Source organism: Acanthaster planci, linkage group LG01 (genome assembly GCF_054643075.1).
Source record: "Acanthaster planci isolate LZ-2023a linkage group LG01, COTS_SCS, whole genome shotgun sequence".
In the NCBI taxonomy this organism is placed as follows: Eukaryota; Metazoa; Echinodermata; class Asteroidea; order Valvatida; family Acanthasteridae; genus Acanthaster; species Acanthaster planci.
Window position 1 is genome coordinate 26,788,918 of NC_141777.1, and position 24,479 is coordinate 26,813,396.

A 24,479-nucleotide genomic window follows, 5' to 3' on the forward strand; every position below is an offset into this window, starting at 1 on the left:
ATGTTAGAATTCTTTTCATTGATTTTAGCTCTGCTTTCAATACGATTATACCACCTAAACTGCATTTTAAACTTATCAATGATCTTAAACCTCCGGTCTCAATTTCAAACTGGATCTTGGATTTCCTTTCAAAATGCCAACAGGTTGTTAAAATTGGTAGTCGCACCTCACACTCTCTCATATTGAATACTGGCACCCCTTAAGGCTGTGTTCTGTCACCATTGTTATATTCTCTGTACACTCATGACTGTAAAGCTGACGACTCTAATTCTTTAATTATTAAATTTGCGGACGATACTACCATCATGGGATTTATCCAAAATGATGATGAAAGTACTTATCGTACTCAAATTAATTCTGTTGTGAATTGGTGTAAAGAAAATGTCCTTTTTCTGAATGTTGCCAAAACCAAGGAGATGATTTTGGATTTCTGAAGGAAACACAGGAATGATAAAGAGCCGGTTTATACCGATGGCAAGGTTGTAGAACAGGTCGAAAGTTTGAAATTACTAGGGACACACATCGCCAGGGACCTTACATGGAATGAAAACTGTCAGGAAATCATGAAGAAGGCCCGTCAATGCTTATTTTTCTTACGAAAACTGAAATCATTTGGAGTCCGCCAGTGCATTTTAGTCTAATTGTCGTCTTAAAACTTTTTACGGAAATAAACATTTTACAAAGAGCTTTTATCCATCAGCAGTCCGTGTATATAATGGGTCCCAGCGACTGTTTTTACTGTGTAGGACCTTACTTTTTTAGTACATGTACTTCAGTTTTGTACTTGTACTTAATATTTAGTAATATCAATGTTACTACCTTTGTATTTTTTGTATGTTTTGGTGAGGGCTAAAGGAACAAGTTAATTACCGATGTTAACTGTTTTTAACTGTCTTTCATTGGCAGAGCAGAACAGAATAGCCGGTTTTGCAAAAAGTGCCCTCTATAAGACAAGTCTTGTTTTTCTGACACACGCAGCCACAAGTCTTAAGTTTTAATAATAATGAACTTTATTTTAGGCAAGACTTCAGAACTTGATATAATTAATTAACATTGGTCAACTTTGAGATGCTCCAAAGGCTTACATGTACGTAATTTAACTTGTACAAACATACATTGTACATGTACATACAAGTATGTTAATGATTATTGAAGGTTAAAATAAAAAAGCCTTATTGGCTCTGAGGGCTGGGTCGGTCGGGCCGGCTGCGGTTATGGGTACGACCCGAGGCGACGGTCCACGCACTCCCCCGCATTTTCAAGGGCCGGCCGGAGCTCGCCGGACGCCGCCGGAGACGCGGCGCTCTTCGAGGCCGCAGCCCCTAGCTCCGGACAAGCCGATTCCAGGGATCCCGCCCCTTACCAAGAAAAGAAAACTCTTCCCGGGGCCCCCGGCCGGCGTCTGCGGGCTCTCTTGCTTTGAAGCTCGGACCGCCTATTCCCTTTCGCCCGGGTGATTTTTGCACAATGGTAGGAAAAGGGGCAATGTTAGTCCCTGGGCAATGTTAACCCCTTTTTCCTTCCCACACTGCCCTTCTACTGTTGTGCAAAATCAGACTCAGTCACGCAATATAAGCAATAGGGGTTATTAAACAAGGCACTTACTCGACTAACATGTCTATCGTCGCGATCTTACTTAGACACACGTTTGCCATCTGAGTCGAGTGTGTAATTCTGGTTACAAAAACTGACGTTACGCCGTCTATTTTCCGTAGGCACTCCTTAACACGTGCGCACAGTGTCCGTGTTGCAGATCTAATGACATAAGCGCGCAGTTGTCACATGTGTATATACCTGGTGGTACTGTATACATACATATACCCGTGTACCACGTACCAAGCAGCTGCTGCGTCTGATTGGTTCACCGAGTCACTCCCGTAATGCCGACTCCACAATGACGTAGTTAAGTGTACCGGTACCGGTTGCGAAGCGGTGATTTGCAAATAAAAGGGATGGCTCTGCTCGCAGAGCCCGCCCATACGGGAGTGACTCGGTGAACCAATCAAACGCAGCAGCTGCTTGGTACGTCACGAACGATTATGATTAATGGCTAGCACAATGCGAAACGATATCATCCTGGACCAAGTACTGAAGTAGTGCCAGGACTGCCAAGGTAGTAAAATGTGGTCTTCAGCATATACAGAGATGTGAAAGTGGGGCTTCTACGGTCACGACATGGAGGAATCCGTCAGTCACTGCAGTGGGTGCGGGCCCTAAGCTCGGCTCGACGGCAGCCAACCACAAGGCGGCCGGCCGTGGTTTCGCGACTGGGGCCGGTGTCAGCTTTCTTCCCACGGGTGTCAGCTTCCAGGCACGCTAGTGGCTTGCCAAGCATGGTAGCCATGGAGTGATTCCGCCGTTTCTGATCTCCAACAGAAACAAACAAGCCCATAATTTCACATTTTCACGAAACATGCAGCATTAGCTCCAAACTAGAGAATTTTCCAACTTTTCACGACACGGTACACAGAGCATCACGAGCAATTTCAAATCGAAATGTCACCAAAAATATGATATTCAAGGGTGAGTTTTCATGACTAAAAAACTTTTTAGCTGTCTTCCCGCAGTGAAAATAATGAATACTGGACTCTCGTTCACCAAATTTAAGAAGGTAGATTTCTGTAAAAAAAATGCAGTTTTAAAGATATCCTTACTATTTCCGACAAATACTGAAAAAAATTACGATTTTATTCAAAAATGTGTCGAAAATTTGACCTTGCATAAATTTACTTTGGAATGGAATATTTTTATCATTTAAAAAATATTTATAATTTTGATGAATCCATCTAAGCAACTGGGGTGACTAGAAACCACCAGATACGATGTCGTCACTGGAAAGAGGGGATGTAATTGGAGAGTCGTCTCAAGTTTATCTCCCAAGGATTAAAAAATTAATATTCATAAGCAATAATGAGGGGCGCCATTTTCAAAAATTTTGGTGCATGCGCAAACTCACCCTCACGAGCAACCAATCGCGGGGTGCACTGAACCAATCCAAGCTCCATTGAAAAGAGTGTAAAATCAACCAAATTTGGAGCCCCATGGCAGGCAACTGAAGTCCCTGAGGCTAGGCCTCTCAAACAAAAAACAATGTGTTGTTTGGTTCTTCGGGTTTCATTTGATTTTCAATTTTTAGTCGGTTAACCAATGAATTTTTAAATTATCCGCCCAAAACAAACTCTCCCCCCAAAAGTGAATGTTGCCAAGCCCTCATAGCGGCCATTTTTCAAATGACATCCCTCGCCTTCTGGGGCTCTTCTGACTAATTTTCAATCCCATTTTTGTTTGCTTTGCCCCCAGATGGGTGCCCCTGAATCTACAGAGATGATTCTGGGCCATATTGACACAATTCCACCATTTCTTGGCCCAAACAGACCCCTCTTTTTGAAACAATGTCTGGGGGGGGGTACTTTTTGTGTGCCTCCGCCTGGCGGAGAATTCCCTGTACTTTTCATTGCCATTTATGCGCATGCGTAATATGCTAAATAATTAATCGATCCACCACCAACCAATGGATGATGGTATGACAATGAAATCCAAAGCGGTTGTGAATTTGTCGCACGCACAAAGCATGTGACCACGTGAGGGGGCAGTCCCAAAGCTCAAAAATTCCGTTGGACGCGAAAAGTAAGTCAAAAGTTCTTATTTTGTGACGATTAGGACACAGGAATCCGCAGTTAGCCTCTCCATTTCTTTTCTTGTCATTGTTCATAGTAACATGGCCACAGCTGCCACCTTCATTTTGCTCCATTCCTCGTACTTGACTTGCCAACGGTTGGTTGTGCATGTGGTGCATTGTATGCAATATCTGAACGTAAAACTAATAGGCGTACCTAACTCCCATTCCGATTGTGACGTGATTGAAGAAATCAGTAACATGAAGGCTGTCAGAAAAAAAATATTGTCTTGTTTTTAATTACGTTAACTTGTATTCAGTTTTTTTGTCATGCTTGTGGGTCAACCAATTACATTTTTATTGTACAAAAAACTCACCCTGCCCTATACTCCAATGCCAAATCCTGCAATACCTCCGACTGAGTGCCCTGAAAACAAGGGATCAGGTCAACTGGGACCCAAACTAACTCGGACCCACGCCAACTCGGACCCACCTCGAGTCAACTCGGACCCATTGAGTCTTATGGTTGCATCACACCAAATACGCGCCCATAGACCGGAAATTCAAGATTATGGACAGATCGGTCACTTTTCGTTTCAATTTTATGAACTTTTTTATTCGCCTTTTCCCGAAGATACCCCCCAATAGTAGTAAAACTATGCACTCATATGAATGTAGCCGCCTGCCTCTATCCAAAATAGGCCCGCATTGTGGGGCTCTTTGTGAAAAAAATACTCTGAACCAGAATTTATCAATCCCAAATTCGGGATTTGTATAAATAATTCTATGATCCCTCGTGATTATGGCACGTCTTATTGTAGAAAATAAGAAACCGTGGGATCACAAAATATTAATAATGAGCTCGCGAGCAGACATACGAGGCTTCAAAACCGTCTCCAAGTTTAAGCCAATAGGAAATATTCCACATTTTTATTTTAAAATAATTTGATTTGTGTTGTTCGAAATTACCAACCTATTTGCGTTATTTGGACAGTCAGTTAAGGCTTGTATGGATGAATTCCTCCATCTTGCCGGTATTGGGGGTGGGGGAGGGAATGGGGCAAGGTGGAGGTGTAAGACTTGCCAGGCCAAAAAAAATTGAAAAGTGAGGTGGGGGATAACACCATTAGACACTATAAAAGTATCTGTTGTACGTATGCAGCATCTCTTATGTACATCAGAAGGGCCTATCTGTGGCTTTTTATTGCAACAAAAACTTTGGGGGCTGTTTGGTGAAAGTTGATTCGATTTCTGCTGGTGATCTGGATCTGGAAAACGGAGAAATTCTGGGAAGCCTGTGCCACTGTCTCCCTGCATAACGTGTAGAGAGGACGTTACAGCTTGGCAGCATGCAGTGCAAAAGTGTCATTTACCAAATGCTAAAATGTAAAAAAGGACAAAATAAAAATTTTCAACAAGTTAATCACGCTCCTGGGGTTGGGTCCGAGTTGACTCAGGGTGGGTCTGAGTTGGTCGTGGGTCCGAGTTGGCATGGGTCCGAGTTGGCATGGGTCTGAGTTGGTTTGGGTCCAAGTTGACTCGAAACCGAAAACAACAACCATTCTTCAAATGGCATCCTGAATACTTTTCAGACACTTGACTTCGTCTGGATCATGTTTCAACCATAATTTTATCGACTCTGCCCTCAGATGTAAGCCCATCAAATCTGAACCTTGCATAATCCCACTGCCTGGTTTTTGGCCAAACAATCTCCTTTTTGCAACTAAACTAGGGGCCTATTCACCATGATACGTTTGTGGTCAAATTATCACTAGGCCTAAATAAAGTTCTGTCTTCTACATGTTGCCGATGTCTGTCATCTGGTCAGTGGAGTTTAAATTCGATACACTCGTTCTAATGAAAAATAATTCTACCCCCCTCCTCCCAAATTAGGTTTGGGATCTACCCGTGACTACAAACTTTGATTCATTTCGAGTAAAAATATAGGCCAAGACTCGAACATTTGGACAGATGTTTAAAAGGCAATTTGTAGAGTACGAGTTACTCAGACTAGTAAAAATGGTGACATCACACAGGTATACCAAATCAAAGTTACAAAAGCTGGAGCAAAACAGGGTTTTGTGTGGTGTTCTATCGCCGCCAAAATTGTGTCCAGTCGTCCCGACACCATAACGCGATGCTGCGACAGCTCTGTCCCATCGCGTTGGGGTTTCGCCTCATTTCTCATTGCGTTTATGCTGTGTTTAATACAATGTGTTGTTCCATCTTGCCGTCACGTGGTGTTGTTTCTTGATCATGTCGCGTTGTGCCAACCCATCTTGCCTTCATGTCGTGCCGTCGTGATGTTGCGTCGTAGCATCGCGTTACCTGTTACAAAATGGTTTTTATGCAGTGTGGGTTAGGCCGTCGCGTCCTGCCATCGTGCTCTTGCGTCCTGACGTCTTGCCGTCGCACTGTCGTGTCGTGCTGTTGCGTTGTGTCATCGTCCGTCGTATTGTGCCGCCATGCCTCACTGTTTCTAAAAATGGCTGGTGAATACTAAGGCCAGTAGAGGGTGTATGTCACAAGTCCTGGATAAAATGATGTGCGTGCATAGGGTTATCGCTATTATAAAGACTGGATAGGATATCGCGTCCAAAACGCGTCCTTCGTGTGCATATTTTCAGGAGGGTAAATAACAAGCGTTGCGTGCACTTTCAAACAGACATTTCAGTTTTGCTGGTTGAGGTTATTGGACTTCAATCGTCAGATTTCAACGAAAAACTGAATTCTGCCCCTGGGATGGATGAATTTGGAAAGAATAATGGTTGAGGTGTGCACAGCAGAGAATTGCCGGAGATCGATGGTAAAATCAAGTTTGGAAGAAGGAACAGCTTTTGACATGTGAGTCGCACATTCAGAAGGTTTCTGCACGCCTTGTGTTATAATGCTTGGGACCGTTTGAAATATTATTTATCGGCAAAAGTGGTTTTAAAAACTGAATGATTAATTTGTCATTTATTTTCCTAGATTTCACTGGAAAAATCTTGAACAAAGCCATGATTTGTGTATGTGAGATCTGCAGAGGCACTGAACCAAATCGTGTGACAGACGATGTGATATGAGTGACGGAATGTCCATCTTCAGGGCAGAGATGAAACTAGAGCGAGCGACAGAGAGCTGACGTTTTCGTCGAGTGAAGTAACAAACAAGGAAATTCAATCAACGCAATGAAAGAAACTTTGTCTAAATTATAAAATTATTCGTTCTCAGTCAACACTGACCTTTTTCTTTTCAGAAAGTCATTGTTAAATGTAAATCTTTAGTCAAGCTGGGAACTCAATTTTTTTATTTGATTTATAAGTGTCTGTGGTGAAATTAGTTTGGCTCGCAGTCAAAGTTCTGCTCATTTTGTGCTCACAGAAAAGATTCTCACACTTACTACATGTAGTTTTCAATAAATTTATTCAGTATATGAATGAATTTCAGTACAGTGTTTCCCGTGATTCTTTAAAATTGAAATTAAGGCTTTTTTTCATTTAATTGATCAAGTTTTTCAGTGTTGACTCATTGACACCAGACAGAAAAACCTGTGGACAGTTTGGACATTATAATGTAAAATCTAATGTGGGTCTTGGTGGAACTTTAATGTGATTCTTCCGGACTTCCGGAATTTTAAAAAATCTGATGTCGGTTTTGTGAATTTTTTTGGTTTAATACTTTTGGTGGAATTATTTACAAAATAAGGTTCATGTGAGACTTGGTAAAGTATACTACAGTTAATCAAGAAGTACACAAAATTATGTTACTCCCTCTGAAATATTACGGTATGCACATTGGGTGCGTGGGGTAGTGGTAGTAAAAGTAATGGCAGAGTGGGGTATATCATTTATTCTCACTTATGTCCGGGGATGTGTGCAGCGGGTCAGAACGTGAGGGTAAAACAATCAATAACAAATGCCATGTGTTGTGCAGGTGCTACACAAGCAGCAAAACATGGATGGTGTGTGGAGTTGTGTACATACACAGGCCTACATATACTGGATTCTGTGTGGCTTTCTATTGAAAATCTGTTGATTTTGGGAATGTTTCACAAGATATACAAGATTCTTGATCATTTGACATAATGGTATATCAAATACTTGACCGAGATGAGCCTATCTGTTGATAAAGGTGCCAAAAATCCGGGGAGATTTTTATGGTTGGCATTCATGGTGAAGGGGAGACGATACACAAAGATTTCCTCGTAAAGATTGATCAGTTTGGGTACTTCAGATGCTTGTACTAGTTTGAGGCTGGAGGCTTAAAGGACATAATATGTTGTAAGTGTTCATGAATGTGTTGGCTAATAATTTGAATTTCTTTTGAAACATGGAACAAATACCAAACTGCCGCAAATTGCTGGCTGTGTCCCAATCTTTCTTTAACTTAGAGCAAAAAAATCATTCATGGAACTCCATAGTAATGTCGTACATGTACATATTCAATACCATGCATACATGTAACTCGGGATGCATGTATGTGAAATGTACATGTACATTGTGTACATGTACTGGGTAATGTGCATACATGCACGCATTAATGCAGCGAACATGACCAACCTTGCATGCCATTTACCATGTTTATGTACGTACAAGTAGGCGACGATGGGTGCCCTTGGGAGATTTCCCGAGATTTTTGGGTCGTATAGGTACCCAAGGCCGGTGTGATGGGCGATCTTTAGGAGATTTCCCGAGATTTTTGGGTCGTATAGGTACCCAAGGCCGGTGTGATGGGCGATCTTTAGGAGATTTCCCGAGATTTTTGGGTCGTATAGGTACCCAAGGCCGGTGTGATGGGCGATCTTTAGGCGATTTCCCGAGATTTTTGGGTCGTATAGGTACCCAAGGCCGGTGTGATGGGCGATCTTTAGGGGTGCAGACCACTAATTCAAGTGAGAATTTCTGACCAGCTCATTAGCATTAAAAGTGCCTCCCCCCACAGTATCTTTTGAAAAAAGAGATTGTTTGGCCCCCAAAATGGTGAGATTGTGTAAATCGTCGCCAGGATCAACTCCCTGGGTCTTTAAGCTTTCATATGAGGGCAGAAGGGCTGAAAACTACGGTTGAAAAATGGTCCTAAGTGCCCGAGAAAGTTGAGGGTTGCCACTTGAAAAATGGCTGCAATCAGACTTCGGAAAAATCACTTTTTGGGGGGTGATTTTGTTTTGTGGGAATAATTAAAAATGTAATTGGTTAACCCACAAAAAATTGAAAAGAAATTGAAAGATAAGTGACCAGACAAGAATTTCATTTGTGTTTCAGAAATCTCAGGGATGTTGGCGTGCATGCTATTGGGCCCTGAACGGTGCTGATTTTACACTGTTTTCAATGGGGCTTGAATTAGTGGACTGGACCCTTAGGAGATTTCCCTAGATTTTTGGGTCGTATAGGTACCCAAGGCCGGTGTGGTGGGCGATCTTTAGGAGATTTTCCCGAGATTTTTGGGTCGTATAGGTACCCAAGGCCGGTGTGATGGGCGATCTTTAGGAGATTTCCCGAGATTTTTGGGTCGTATAGGTACCCAAGGGTTTTTGTGGTCCCTAACTCTCTTATTTATACTACTGCTCGGACCACCGTTGTGCAAAATCAGACTCAGTCATGCAATATAAGCAATAGGGGTTATTAATCCATGGAGAAATAAAACTGTGTTTTATTTCTCCATGATTAAACAAGACACTTACCCGACTGACATGTCTCTCATCGCGATCTTACTTAGACACCCGTTTGCCATCTGAGTCGAGCGTGAAGTTAAACGCTAGCGGCCTACGTGCACACCGGCTGTATAAACGTAGACGCTGCTGAGCACGTGTATGCTGTGTTGTGAGTGTCCTAGTCCAGTGAAGTGTACGGCATGGCAATATAGCCATATACCCAGCACCTGCTGCGTTTGATTGGTTCGTCTCGCTCGTCACGCGTCACTCACGTAGCAGAGCCCATCCCCTTTTATTCGCAAATTATCGTCAGCACCTAGCTTCGCAACCGGTACCGGTACACTTAACGTATTTACTTTAATTACGTCATTGTGGTTTATCAAGAGTTGGCATGCGCACTGCGCATGAGGTGGCATGGCTGATGCACTTTATACGCTTCAGTTGTGAGAGTGGCTTTAACCACTTGTCGTGCACAAACAAATGATCTGAAGTGCCTTCATGGTATAAATTCAGTTATTTATTTAGAACAAATAACAACCAAGAAGAGTATAATCAACAAATATTTTGTAAACACTGTGCTTATGCAGTCCTCCGTTGCATTCTTTGAACTAAAGACAAGGGAAAAATAATTGTTTGGATATGTGAAACCAGCACCGGCTTTTTACATTCTCTGTGACAATGGATTTGTATTAAAGTTTTAGTGAAATGTACATGTGTATTCAGTGAGGAGGATGGTGGTTGCTTTGCTGATATTCTGATGATGATGATAGCCGTGCCTTCCAGTCCAAATCATTATGTCTACATCTGTTGCAAATAACTGAAACTTTATACTTCTACACGTACAACAGTATTACAATTGGATCTTTGTAATGCAATTACACTTTAAAACAAAAGAACGAAAATACCTATTGGAATGGCATTAAAGCTTACCAGTATGTCGTGTGGTGAAACAATGCAAAGCTTATGGAAAAGTGGATACGAATGGATGATTTAACAACTCCAGTGTGGAAGAACTTTTCCAAAATACTCAAGACGTTTTATTGCCAATTTAAACATCCAGTTTACAGAAATCATAAGTTCTTGTTGAAATTTTTAAATGTTAAATATACATGTATTTTTATAAGTATTGAGTGTTATGTACTGCATATCACTTTCACGCGTGATAATCCCCGCAAAAAAAGAGAAAAGATGAAAAAGAAGTTAAAAAATGGAAGTGCAAGAAAAGGGAAGGAAAGATAAAGGAGGACATAGGAATGAAAATCGCTAATACGTGTATACTTTGAGAAAGACCTTAGAATTTAACCCTCCACACACAAACGTGCGCACTAGTAAGTTATCTATTTTTGATGAATGAGCCCTCGTCCCCCCCCAAATGCTTGATCCAATCCAGGTGACAACAACAGTAAACCACGTGTCTGTGGCCAATGTAAGTAATTTGCAGATAGCGATTGACAAATAAATTAACAAGCTTCTCAGTCACGGTTTCTTGTTAACGATTGTTCAGAGAGACTTGTAATTTCACTGAAGGAAAGCTAGCAGTTCTAAGTTTTGAACAAAATCTTCCAACAGGTCCATTACAAATATGGTTTCATTTGTTTGTGTCTTCAAAGTACTTCTTTTCAGAATCGTATTAATTGAGTTTCAGCTGAGCTTGTCAACCGTTGGAATATAAACAAATTACTTCCATTCCGTAGTAGACATAGTTGTATTTTATTTTGCCAAAACACATATTGCACATCATTGTGTCTGTTGCACTGTGTGTGTCTAAGGCTAGATCCAGGGGCATTGCAATCGGGGCATCTCCCCACCCTCCCCCCGAAAAGGAGCCTTTTTGGACAAATAATTAGAGAAAGGCAATACAACTGGAAGTCTGTTTCATTTCCCTCCCTTCTGAAAGTGTGTACAAAAGGCCCCAAATGTAGCCTTACCCCTCAGACTAAAAGGGCCATAAAATCCTAATCCCCTCCCCCAAATTTTAGCCCTCCGAAGACGTGGTTCTGGATCCGTCCATATGCATATAATATCATAGTATTGATTTATTTCAAGTGAATTTGTTTGTCAAGTATTTGAGTGTGCTTGGAATTGGGTTGTAATGTTTTGGATTAGTATAAGGCTGTTTATAAAAATACGCATTTGTACTAACGTTTGGACCTGCATGCACGTGTTTGTGGAGCCTGGTTTCCAGATTATTTTACTCTATTGACCAAGGGCTAGCATCTACGCGGCGGTGGCATTGATAAGTTTCAAATAAAAAAAATAACAAGTGTGACTGCGTGTTCTTTGGTTTTTATTTTGTGGATTAGTATCAGATTTTAATGAATACTCTTGCTCAATTTATTGCGGAAATTCAAACCTACAGATAGTGCACTTGGCCATTCTACCTGCGAAAGCAGGAAATCGATTGTTGTGGTACCTCAGCGCGCAAGCTGACTGTTCCGTGCAACCCAAAGATTTCCACAAAACGAGGCATCGTTTGGCAACTATACTCGTACTATACTGACAAATGAAATGTGCGTAGTTAAAAGTGATTTCATTTAAATGCTATACTGTAAAACCACCGACCAATTATACAGAATAAAATGTGTTTCCCCAAAGATGAAGCAGGGCGCACTTGCTGTTTGCCTATTAAACATTTGTGGCTGACAAGCCACAAAAAGAGACGTGACAGACTTCTCACATTTCATAGAGCAGATTACATGATGACAGAATCGGTGTATGGAAATGATTCACCCTATGACTGAACTTCTGAAGACCGAAAACTGGCATATACCTGGCAATATTGCAAGATCATGAAACATCAATACCGTTACATTGATGCAATCTTCTCTTTTCCTTTGGACGTTGCGGTCACACGAGTTTTCGTTTCTAGTAGTTCTTCAAGTTCTGTGTGTCGAGGTTGCAGCAGCAGATCAGAACGTAATCAATTTACGAGGACCATTTACATCCAGGACTATCAATAAAGTCGCTCCTGGTAATTCAGAAAAGGATTCTAAAATATGATTTCATCTTATAACAAGATTGAATAGTTTGATGCTCATACGTGTACATGTACAATGTACACACACATGGTTTGTGTTTGTATTTTGGTCCTATAAAAATCTAATTTAGTAATTGCCCTCCTTGACCACACTCGCAGGATTTGGGCTCACATTACATGCATTCTGAAAATCATAACACAGAAATTCGAGGGCAGGTGGAAGGGAGCGTGTGTGGCATTCTGTGGTCGATGCCTGAAAAGATAAAAGTCTGGCTCACTTTGAAAACTCTTGACTTATGTAATAACTGCTATTGAGTTCAATAATTCTGAAATTTGTATTCTTGGGGTGACAGCTTTGTTCTCACAAACTCGACCTTCAAACCATGTTCAAACTCACACTACACACGGCGTTTCCCTGTCCGCATACACCTGACATACCGCATGAGCGTGTGTTAAGAGGGGCATAATCATACATGTCGCCTCTACGTCTTAACTGGTGGAATGTATTTCGGCCACCACCATGAATTTCGTGGTTTTTTTAATTCAAGAAGTGTTTGTGTGGCTAAGAAAATCAGGAAACTGATCTTAGCAAGGTTCAAGAAACAATCGGTCGATATCATCCTTTGGCTAAAGGGGGGTGGTGGTTTCAGGATTATTCCAAGAAGAATGTTGCCTTGAGTTAGGCTACATCCGAATCTGTTGTCTAGAGTTTTAAAGAAGGGAGAGGGATGTGGTTTGTTATCAACTTGGTCGTTCCCCACTTCTTTTGTGCGGCGCAGCGGGAACCAGGGCAGCATTTGCGCATGTGTTTTCACCGCTGCGACAGCGAAACGCGAATACAAGGGAACTCGTGAAAATAATGGGAGTTTCTTTTTAGGAGTTGCAAGTGTAAGTAGGAAATCGTATAAATAAATAAATACGTTTGAAGTTCAACATGAAAAAAGTTGTTCAGAAGTGTTTTGTAAAGATAGAAAATACGACAGGATTTTTGCCCATTTATTTTTCTAACTTGCTGTTAAAATTTTAGAGTCGCACCGAAAAGTTATGTTGGGAAATTATTGGTTAGGAAACCAGAAGCAGAGGATTCCTTTTTGCCATGGGTTGTTTGGGTCCTTATTCTAATGCATGGAGGTCCATGCTCTTGGGTTGTTTCCCATCGTGGATCACTCATACTTTTAACCAAAGATCGTATAGCGTAGCGGCGCTAGATGGAGAACTCTGCCCAAAAGGTTAAAGAACATTCCACCAAATCGTCGTATTTCTGTGCGCTAGCTCATGAATATGCTTTGATCCCATCGTGTTTTACAATAATCAGGAGGGATCATATAGATGTTTCTAAAAAATCACGAAATTTGGGACTGGCAGTTTCCAGTTTGGGATTTTCCTTTCACAAAAAGCCCCAACTTGTTAGCCTATTTTGGGCAGAGGCAGGAGGCTACATTCAGAGCTGAGCGCACAGTTTTATGACTAGTTGGGGGGCATCTTCGGGGAAAGGCGAATAGAAAAAACACGTGGCTGACTCCGATAAAATTGAAACGAAAAGTAAACTTCTGGCCATAATCTTGTATTTCCAGTCAAAAACCAGAGGCCAACCTCTTCCTGGGAGTCAACAGGCGGCGCTATTTCGGTCAAATTTTGCACTGTTTTCTGTGGGCGCGTATTTGGTGTATATAAATGATTTTTGATTGTAACGGTCATTGCCATTTATGCGCATGCGTGATATGCTAAATAATTAATCAATCCACCAACCATATGGATGATGGTACGACAATGAAATCCGAAGCGGTTGTGAATTTGTCGCATGTGACGTGACCACGTGAGGGGGTAGTCCCTAAGCTAAAAAATTCCGTTGGACGCGAGAAGTAAGTCAAAAGTTCTTATTTTGTGACGATTAGGACACAGGAATCCGCAGTTAGCCTCTCCATTTCTTTTCTTGTCAGTGTTCATAGTAACTTAGCCACAGCTGCCACCTTCATTTTGCTCAGTTCCTCGTACTTGACTTGCCAACGGTTGTGCATGTGGTGCATTGCATGCAATTTTTGAACATAATTGGCCTACCTAACCCCCATTCCAATTGTGACTGATTGAGGAAATCAATGACATGAAGGCTGTCAGAAAAAAAAAATATTGTCTTGTTTTTAATTACGTTAACTTGTATTCAGTTTTTTGTCATGCTTGTGGGTCAACCAATTACATTTTTATTGTACAAAAAACTCACCCCGCCAAATCCTGCAATACCTCCGACTGAGTGCCCTGAAAACAACAACCATTCTTCAAATGGCATCCTGAATTCTTTTCAGACACTTGACTTTGTCTGGATCATGTTTCAACCATAATTTTCATCGACTCTGCCCTCAGATTTAAGCCCATCAAATCTGAACCTTCCATAATCCCACTGCTTGGTTTTTGGCCAAACAATCTCCTTTTTGCGACTAAACTAGGGGCCTATTCACCGTGAAACGTTTGTGGTCAAATTATCACTAGGCCTAAATAAAGTTCCGTCTTCTACAAAGTACATGTTACCGATGTCTGTCATCTGGTCAGTGGAGTTGAAATTCTACACACTCGTTCTAATGAAAAATAATTCTACCCCCTCCTCCCAAATTAGGTTTGGGATCTACCCGTGACTACAAACTTTGATTCATTTCGAGTAAAAATATAGGCCAAGACTCAAACATTTGGACAGATGTTTAAAAGGCAATTTATGGAGTACGAGTTACTCAGACTAGTAAAAATGGTGACATCACACAGGTATACCAAATCAAAGTTACAAAAGCTGGAGCAAAACAGGGTTTTGTATGGTGTTCTATCGCCGCCAAAATTGTGTCCAGTCGCCCCGACACCATAACGCGATACTGCGACAGCTCTGTCCCATCGCGTTGGGGTTTCGCCTCACTTCTCATTGTGTTTATGCTGTGTTAATACAATGTGTTGTTCCATCTTGCCGTCACGTGGTGTTGTTTCTTGATCATGTCGCGTTGTGCCATCCCATCTTGCCTTCATGTCGTGCCGTCATGATGTTGCGTCGTAGCATCGCGTCACCTGTTACAAAATGGTTTTTATGCAGTGTGGGTTAGGCCGTCGCGTCCTGCCATCGTGCTCTCGCGTCCTGACGTCTTGCCGTCGCACTGTCGTGTCGTGCTGTTGCGTTGTGTCATCGTCTGTCGTATTGTGCCGCCATGCGTCACTGTTTCTAAAAATGGCTGGTGAATACTAAGGCCAGTAGAGGGTGTATGTCACAAGTCCTGGATAAAATGATGTGCGTGCATAGGGTTATCGCTATTATAAAGACTGGATAGGATATCGCGTCCAAAACGCGTCCTTCATGTGCATATTTTCAGGAGGGTAAATAACAAGCGTTGCGTGCACTTTCAAACAGACATTTCAGTTTTGCTGGTTGAGGTTATTGGACTTCAATCGTCAGATTTCAACGAAAAACTGAATTCTGCCCCTGGGATGGATGAATTTGGAAAGAATAATGGTTGAGGTGTGCACAGCAGAGAATTGCCGGAGATCGATGGTAAAATCAAGTTTGGAAGAAGGAACAGCTTTTGACATGTGAGTCGCACATTCAGAAGGTTTCTGCACGCCTTGTGTTATAATGCTTGGGACCGTTTGAAATATTATTTATCGGCAAAAGTGGTTTTAAAAACTGAATGATTAATTTGTCATTTATTTTCCTAGATTTCACTGGAAAAATCTTGAACAAAGCCATGATTTGTGTATGTGAGATCTGCAGAGGCACTGAACCCAAATCGTGTGACAGACGATGTGATATGAGTGACGGAATATCCATCTTCAGGGCAGAGATGAAACTAGAGCGAGCGACAGAGAGCTGACGTTTTCGTCGAGTGAAGTAACAAACAAGGAAATTCAATCAACGCAATGAAAGAAACTTTGTCTAAATTATAAAATTATTCGTTCTCAGTCAACACTGACCTTTTTCTTTTCAGAAAGTTGTTGTTAAATGTAAATCTTTAGTCAGGCTGGGAACTCAATTTTTTTATTTGATTTATAAGTGTCTGTGGTGAAATTAGTTTGGCTCGCAGTCAAAGTTCTGCTCATTTTGTGCTCACAGAAAAGATTCTCACACTTACTACATGTAGTTTTCAATAAATTTATTCAGTATATGAATGAATTTCAGTACAGTGTTTCCCGTGATTCTTTAAAATTGAAATTAAGGCTTTTTTTCATTTAATTGATCAAGTTTTTCAGTGTTGACTCATTGACACCAGACAGAAAAACCCGTGGACAGTTTGGACATTATAATGTAAAATCTAATGTGGGTCTTGGTGGAACTTTAATGTGATTCTTCCGGACTTCCGGAATTTTAAAAAATCTGATGTCGGTTTTGTGAATTTTTTTGGTTTAATACTTTTGGTGGAATTATTTACAAAATAAGGTTCATGTGAGACTTGGTAAAGTATACTACAGTCAATCAAGAAGTACACAAAATTATGTTACTCCCTCTGAAATACTACGGTATGCACATTGGGTGCGTGGGGTAGTGGTAGTAAAAGTAATGGCAGAGTGGGGTATATCATTTATTCTCACTTATGTACGGGGATGTGTGCAGCGGGTCAGAACGTGAGGGTAAAACAATCAATAACAAATGCCATGTGTTGTGCAGGTGCTACACAAGCAGCAAAACATGGATGGTGTGTGGAGTTGTGTACATACACAGGCCTACATATACTGGATTCTGTGTGGCTTTCTATTGAAAATCTGTTGATTTTGGGAATGTTTCACAAGATATACAAGATTCTTGATCATTTGACATAATGGTATATCAAATACTTGACCGAGATGAGCCTATCTGTTGATAAAGGTGCCAAAAATCTGCGGAGATTTTTATGGTTGGCATTCATGGTGAAGGGGAGACGATACACAAAGATTTCCTCGTAAAGATTGATCAGTTTGGGTACTTCAGATGCTTGTACTAGTTTGAGGCTGGAGGCTTAAAGGACATAATATGTTGTAAGTGTTCATGAATGTGTTGGCTAATAAGTTGAATTTCTTTTGAAACATGGAACAAATTCCAAACTGCTGCAAATTGCTTGCTGTGTCCCAATCTTTCTTTAACTTAAAGCAAAAAAATCATTCATGGAACTCCATAGTAATGTCGTACATGTACATATTCAATACCATGCATACATGTAACTCGGGATGCATGTATGTGAAATGTACATGTACTTTGTGTACATGTACTGGGTAATGTGCATACATGCACGCATTAATGCAGCGAACATGACCAACCTTGCATGCCATTTACCATGTTTATGTACGTACAAGTAGGCTTATGTGTACATGTACATGTGTGTACCAGTACATGTACATAAACCTACATGTACATTTACATGTACATATACATGTGTACATGTACATACATTTACACGTGTACATGTACAAATAATACCAACCGAAGTTCGTGGATTTTTCATTTTCCCCAAATCACACCTGCACAACGCGACAGTACGATGCGACGATACGACGTGATGGCAAGACACAACACAACAACGCGACGGCGCGCCATGACGGCACAACGTAATGCATTATAGGCAGCAGAAAAGTAATGAGAAAGGAGGCGACGTCACAACCTGACGGGGCGACGCGTTGTGGCATCGGGGCGATGGCACGATGCAACGCAATTTTGGCGGCTATAGAACACCATAGTTTTGATCATGACTGTGCAAAGATGTCCTCCCACAACACAACGCAACCCCCTCCCCCCACTCACATACATAAAATTGCTCCTTTTGGTGATGGGAAATATCGGTGAAGACTACTTCAGACTGATCAAGCTAAAAGAAAGAAAAACGATTTCACCCTCTCAAATGTGCAGAGAACGTGTGATTTGGAAATGGTACCTTTATTGTGAAAGGCCAGAGCATTACTGTTTTCAGTCTACCAGTGATTCCACCTTTGGCATTGGCTGACAGCACTTTCAAATTCATATCTTTTATTTCAGTCTTCACATTTTAAATGTAGTGACATGTTTGTCATGATTCCGCTGTTAAACTCTTTTTGTGTATTTTTGTATTTTCTGCTCATCTATTTCATTAGTTCAGTGGTTGATAGTTTTTTTCTTAAATTTCCATCTCTTTTTTTTCAAAATGTACTGCATTTACCTTGATAGATGAATAAATAAATTGTTTTCTTGATCCCAGGAAACTCAAACACGTATGAACAACGAGAGTGAAGTCCTGCTATCTTTACTACTTCTGATTAGTGAATTAATCACTGGTAGTACCATCAAAGTTCAAGTGGATTCCACATGGCCTCCAGTGCATCCTCACTTGGGCCGTTACAGACTGACGTACTCTTCTCTGGCCATGCCAGCTTCAGCCCGTCGATCAGCACCACTCCGCCTCAGTCTCTACTGGAGACAGAGGGCATACCCCTGGAGATTTTCATCGATGAGCTGGACCAGCAGTTCAGGTGCATCCTTTGCAAGAAGGGCCTGCGATGGGCGATGCAAGCGGGATGCGGCTGCAGGTCCTGCTATGGGTGCCAGTACAGATTCAACAAGTAAGTGAAACTTTAAACAGGTGGAATGAGCCAAGAACGCTAGGCTGAACTTGAACACGGATTGGCTAGAGTCAAGTATGCTCTTCAAGATCGCATCCAATCCACTATGAAGTTAGGATAGATTATGGGAGGTGCATGTAGAGATCTGCCTCTGTTGCATAATTTGAACGGCTTGATGGACTTTGGAAATAGGAAGTACAAAGAAATTGCCATAATTTGATTCTTGCACAGTGGAAAGTTCTGAGGTTTGAGAAGGTTTCTTGCAACAATTCCGGAGTCGTTAGAGTTAAAGATTTGCATCAGTGGCACAGTATGCAGTGTTGAATCTACTTTTTTTAACCCTAATCCCCTAGGCTCCTGCACTAGAAAGCACACTGACCCTCACAAAATCCAACAGTTACATGTACTTGTCTATGTACTTGTACATGCACGTTAGTGTACCAAACCTGATAAACTCCAACAGAATGAGCCCGTTGGAGTTTGAGTGATATGGTATGGATGGGTCTATGCAGTATAGGATGACTTGCACTGAACAGTACCAGACCTGACAAAATCAAGCATAGTCCAACAATTGGTACAGCAAGCCAGACACTGCACACAGTGACCCGTGCGTGTCCCAACTCACACAGAATCCAACACCATCTCCCTGGGTCTTTCATCCCAAGTGTCACAAAATTCAACAAAAAGTTCCTCAGGTACGGTACCAAACCTGCCAAAACCTCACAAAACCTGCTGTTGGAGTGTGGCAGGTTTTGGGCAGTTAGGGTTAAAAAACAAAGTTGTGGTTATAAAGAAATTTGTGTGGTCCCTACAACTTTGACAGTGTTGGATTTACTTTTGGGTCACCAGACTTTTGGTTGGTCAATAGATCAGGCTCTTGGATTTTGCAGTGCTCCAGATTCCAGACTTTGGATATCCTAAATGTCTATTCATAATGTCCAGAGCATGTTACATATCACATAAAAGCAAAAGGGAATAAATTTTTATGACAGCAGGTTTAGTTCATGAAGTTCTTTTTTTACTTTGATGAATTTGCCCTCCACTGAAATTCTGTTGTGATGTAAACCGGGCTTTGTTTGAGATCAGGAGGTCAACTGCATGTGGAAAATGCATGTACATGAGTGTTTTGTACATGTAGCTCTTGTCGTGTAATCCCTGAAGTTGGGTAGCTTTAAACAACTCCACAACGTCTAAAGAGGAGCTAAACTGGTAAACAAAATGTTTCAAGAAGCAGACAAGTTTGCTTCCACCATTCCTGCGTTGCTTGAACAGCAATGCTTGAATGCAACTTTGAGAAGGCTGAAAGGCTTGCACGTCTGTAGGGTAGTGGCACATCAACTGGCATCATATGGCAACCAGTATGAGAAAGTACTTGTATTTGTCCCGCCATTAACAATCAAAGGGTTTGTTTGGTCGTGTTTTCAGCTTACAACGTGCGTACATGTATCTCTCTACTCCTGAATGTGTGCATGTCACTTCTTATAAAAAACAAGGCACTTTCCTGTACTATGACCTGTATGCCCATTGAAAACAGAACAGCACAATTACGCAAAAAAACATGACTGGGAGTTGCCAGGTGCAAAACTGAAGACTTTCAGCTGAATGTGGAGGAGATGTTTGTGACCCACCCAAGGAGCAACACAAGTTGCCTCAAATAGCTTCTCACAGCGCAAAATGTCCTCCATTCTTCCTGGACACAGGGATCTCGGGGAGGAGCTGACATGCCCACATTGTGGGGAGGCCTTCCTCAAGCAAGAAATTGTCAAGGACAATTTTGCCAGGAAGAAGTTGGAGAAATGGAAAGTGTACTGCGCCAACAGAGCGCGGGGATGCAGAGAGCAGATGCTGTTGAAGATGATGGACAAGCACTTGCAGCAGGAGTGCGACTATGAGGTGATCAGCTGCATGTACCACAGCAAGGGGTGCCTGAAGCGCGTTCAAAGAAACCAGCTGGTCCAACACTTGGAAAAGGAATGTGCCTTCCGCCGGCAAAAGTGTGGATACTGTGGTGATGAGATCATAGTGAATGAACTGGAGGTACGTCTAATCCTAAAAGAGCCTTCCCTTTTCAGCCTTCTATAAGAAACAAGGGACAAGGTGAAAATCATCCTCCCTTCATATTTTGGTCATTCTAATGAAGAATTTCAAAATGTGTTTCACAATTGAATATTTCCAAATCAGTTTTTGCTCAACAGGACAAAGAGTTTTGCGATCATCACAAAAAATTCACTATTCAACATCCTATTTGGTAAAGTGACTTCTCATTGATAATGAGATGAAATAACCGGTACCCTCAACATGTGCAAGGGCTTGGCACAAAAATTTGGTGCTGGTACTAGGAAGAAGCATGTGCTCTTCTACCGTCCTTGTCCCCATTTCCCTAGCCCCGCTCTTTTAGGATTAAGAAATGGGTTGAGGAGCTGTCCATAAAGTACATACATGTACATGTCAGTGTGTGCACAGAGGGAGGAAGGTGTTGATATGGAATACACCTTGCATACATGGGGTCCAAGGCAGTGCATGTACACCATCTAGTGCTGCAAGTAGGTGCCAAGGTTTGGTTCGGGTTCAGTTCGGACACGGTTCGGAAATTTTTGGCCAAACTTCGGATTCGGTTGGGGTCCGGACATGTACACACAAACTTGTACAATGCACACTGAGACATCAAAATGCACGCTACGCACATGCCATATACAGTACTTCCGTGTGTAAAGTACGTTAATACGAGCAATGAATCTCCTCTCTATTCCCATCCACAAGCAACTTCGATATGAAGAACTGTTTCCCTAAAGTTTGTTTAGGATTCCATAGAAAGTTACCGTTGGAGGTGTGACAGTTTCCGACTGTGTTTTGCCGACCAAAAGCGGTTGTGTTCGGACCATGCTTGACTCAACAAAGCTTCAAACTGAAGTGGTACCACACTTACAAGTGCTGGTGCCGCACAACTCGTTGTCCACTTTTCGTTGTGTTTGCTTTTTCATCACGTTTTCCTGCGTGCATTCTGTGCACTGTCAATGCCATGTCATATTAAAGCCAAACATCCGAATCGACAAGTGTGGTTCGGTTCGAAAGTGCCAACGATTTTGTTTTGTTCGGTTTGGCAGATCGGCTGCAGCGCTATTTACATGTACTCGTATGTAGAGCAATCAAATAGGATGAAATTAATGCACTTAGTGCTTTTTACATCTATTGGGATACATTAAAATGTCAGTATAAGACATCACCTGTACCCCATCATGTGAATCTGACATTGTGGCTCTGATAAATCAAAAGGCAATGTTGACTGTGTAAGAAATATGGAGGGAGGCCAGGGGGCCAGAATCACTACGTATTGGCAGGTGGAATATACCGGCACATTAAGAAATGAACATGTGCACATGTACATACTTGTACTTTATGGATTGCCTATAATGCTTTGATCAGCGATTTTGTGTGATTTTATTAAAGCAGGACATTATCTTAGTCTTGTGTGGCTTGTTATGCTTAAACATATTTACTATGGAAGTTTTAAGGAGTCTGCTGTACACTGGACTAGGGTAAAAGGAGTTGGCAGCAGCATTAGGAATACATGAATGGTTGATCACATGGGCATAGGAAAGCAAAACAATAAAACTGCTTTCAAATTTTCAAAAGTTTCAACCACTGACATCTGCTATATTCTATGAGCTGAAATTCCACCAGCACGTTCATTACCAATCCAACCAGCCATTCCCAGGTTGTCATTTCAAGGGAACATGCGGGTGTCGGTGGGTAGCTTTCCATGCAGTGCATACTTAACAACAGCTCACTGCTTACTTTTGCCTAGTGTTCTTTGGGATGAAAAGCAGGGTATTATAACTTTGCTATCTGGTCAACCTTATTTGGCCATCTCACATTATTGATCACACAGAAAAATGACGTTAGCACATGCGCGAACAAATTTTGAAATGGCTTCCCTTGTCATCACATAAGAATATTAATTTTTTTTCATCACATGGGGATAAAGGCAGAAGACTCTCCAATTACACTGTCTTTTTCCAGGGGTGACATTGTATCTGACAGTTTCTAGTCAGCCCAGTTGCTTAGATCGTATTCTTTAAATGATTGAAACATTCCTTTGCAAAGTGAATTCATGTAAGTTTAATATTTGGCCATAATTTTGAATAAGGGGCTAATAAAAATTTTCAGTGTTTTTAATTTCAATTGTTTTTTGAAATGATAGGTGGGTCAAGGTAAATTTTTGAAATTCACTTTTCATAAAAAAAAAAAAAGGAAAGAAATCAGGTTTTTGACTCACATGAGCAACATGTACATGTACTTGTGCCATGCCAGCATTCCATAAGTGCGGTCTTTTCCAACTTCATAGAATGATCTGTGCACTGTACACGTATCATATACGGTGTGAAACTCCATGGGTGAAGGTGATATTTTATTGGACTTGTTGGTTGCATCCGAATCTGTTGAAAGCTAGCTACATGTACGTGGTGCTGTACGATCTTTAGTTTCCCTCCATTGGAAATACGTCGAGAAGCACAGACAATCGACCTTGCCGTAGCTGTGGAAGCCTTTATTTTGAGCATTAGCTGAGAAATGCTAAAAACCAACGTGATCACGTGAAACCAATGCACAGGCTTGGTAGGTGCACCAGCACCGTACAGCATACATGACATTATCTCACAGCAAACAAAACGATATGTTATCTGGAAGTGTATAAATATTATCATTAATATTTGTAGATGAAGGTACAGGGAATCAAATATAAAACAGCCGTCATGAGTGGTACTTGGCAAACTCTGCTGGCTTTCACACAAATGTGAAGCAACTTGCATCATGTCACACAAGTTGTGTGCTGGGAGCAGACAAACAAAAACACGAGGAGAAGAAGCATGCATTTAGTACTGCTACCGCAGAAAAAAAAGCAAGAACGATGTGGGATGGCTGGGAGCCATGAACCTGAAAACAAGAAACGATCAAAGGTTTCACAAGTATTTTCAAGAGGTGGTTAAAATTGGATTGCTCTTCATGCAGAGGTATTTCAGTGCAGGTATTTGCATATTTTCATGCATAGGTACATGTATTTCAGTCTCAGTGCACGTATTTTCCAGGGTGTCTGAAGCCCAACTTCAGACCGAGCAATGGGCAGTCTATGAAGGCAACCCATTTCAGCTGACGCGCTGCCGCGTACTGGTAATTAATACAGAATATCACACGTCAGTGTTTTGCATGTTTTTATCCGGGACGTGCTATTTAGACAGGAAAGTGCCGTAAACGAGAGCGCTGTAACAAAAATAAATGTACATAGTCAATGGAAGAACAACCAGGGATGCAAGTAAGAGCCAGAAGAACATTACAGGCCTACCAGGGAGGGCTGTAACAGAACTTGTATGTGTGGTCGTGGGGTGACATTCAACATGGCTGCCACACACATACCGTATACAATACTGACTGAATGAGCAAAAATCAGGATTTTTGATTGAATAATGAGGGGGTGGGAAGGTCAAAAGTAGTAAAAAAAACATGAAATTTTAAAACATTGAAACTTTTTAATGGCCCCTAAAAGCATAGCTGTTGTCAGTATGTCTCACAAAGAATAAAGATTATATTAAAACTGCATATTTTACAGAAATCAACCTTCTTAAATTTGTTGAACAAAGGTGCAGTATTTTTATTTTCATTACAAGAAGACAGCAAAAAAAAATTTAGCCAGGAAATTAATCTACGAATGTCTTCTTTTGGTGACTTTTAAT

The 24,479-nt window shown here is 41.3% G+C and overlaps 3 protein-coding genes across 14 annotated transcripts in view; 2 read left to right on the forward strand and 1 right to left on the reverse strand.

Annotated features, from left to right (window-relative positions):
• LOC110975139 (uncharacterized) overlaps positions 1-11,496 on the reverse strand; it is a 77,423-nt gene extending 65,927 nt beyond the window's left edge. For 3 of the 11 annotated variants that reach the window (XM_087141519.1, XM_087141486.1, XM_087141499.1), the window contains exon 1: positions 1,606-1,780. In XM_087141519.1, coding sequence (XP_086997645.1) covers positions 1,606-1,655 — 50 coding nt within the window. In that variant the 5' untranslated portion in view covers positions 1,656-1,780. Of the gene's footprint in view, positions 1-1,605; positions 1,783-9,278 lie in introns of those variants that run through there. The other 8 variants (XM_087141528.1, XM_087141531.1, XM_087141525.1 and 5 more) reach the window with 5 other exon arrangements.
• The window catches only part of LOC147800609 (TNF receptor-associated factor 3-like), a 49,823-nt gene continuing 28,891 nt past the window's right edge, over positions 3,548-24,479 (forward strand). Inside the window, exons 1-3 of one of the 2 annotated variants that reach the window (XM_087141442.1) lie at positions 3,548-3,627; positions 18,393-18,753; positions 20,454-20,790. In XM_087141442.1, the coding sequence (XP_086997568.1) occupies positions 18,500-18,753; positions 20,454-20,790 (591 nt within the window). In that variant the 5' untranslated portion in view covers positions 3,548-3,627; positions 18,393-18,499. Of the gene's footprint in view, positions 3,628-14,004; positions 14,088-18,392; positions 18,754-20,453; positions 20,791-24,479 lie in introns of those variants that run through there. The other variant, XM_087141440.1, reaches the window with a different exon arrangement.
• The window catches only part of LOC110975243 (TNF receptor-associated factor 3-like), a 223,376-nt gene continuing 212,907 nt past the window's right edge, over positions 14,011-24,479 (forward strand). The window contains exon 1 of the mRNA XM_087141447.1: positions 14,011-14,087. The gene's annotated coding sequence lies outside the window, so the exon portion shown is untranslated. The remainder of the gene's footprint in view (positions 14,088-24,479) is intronic.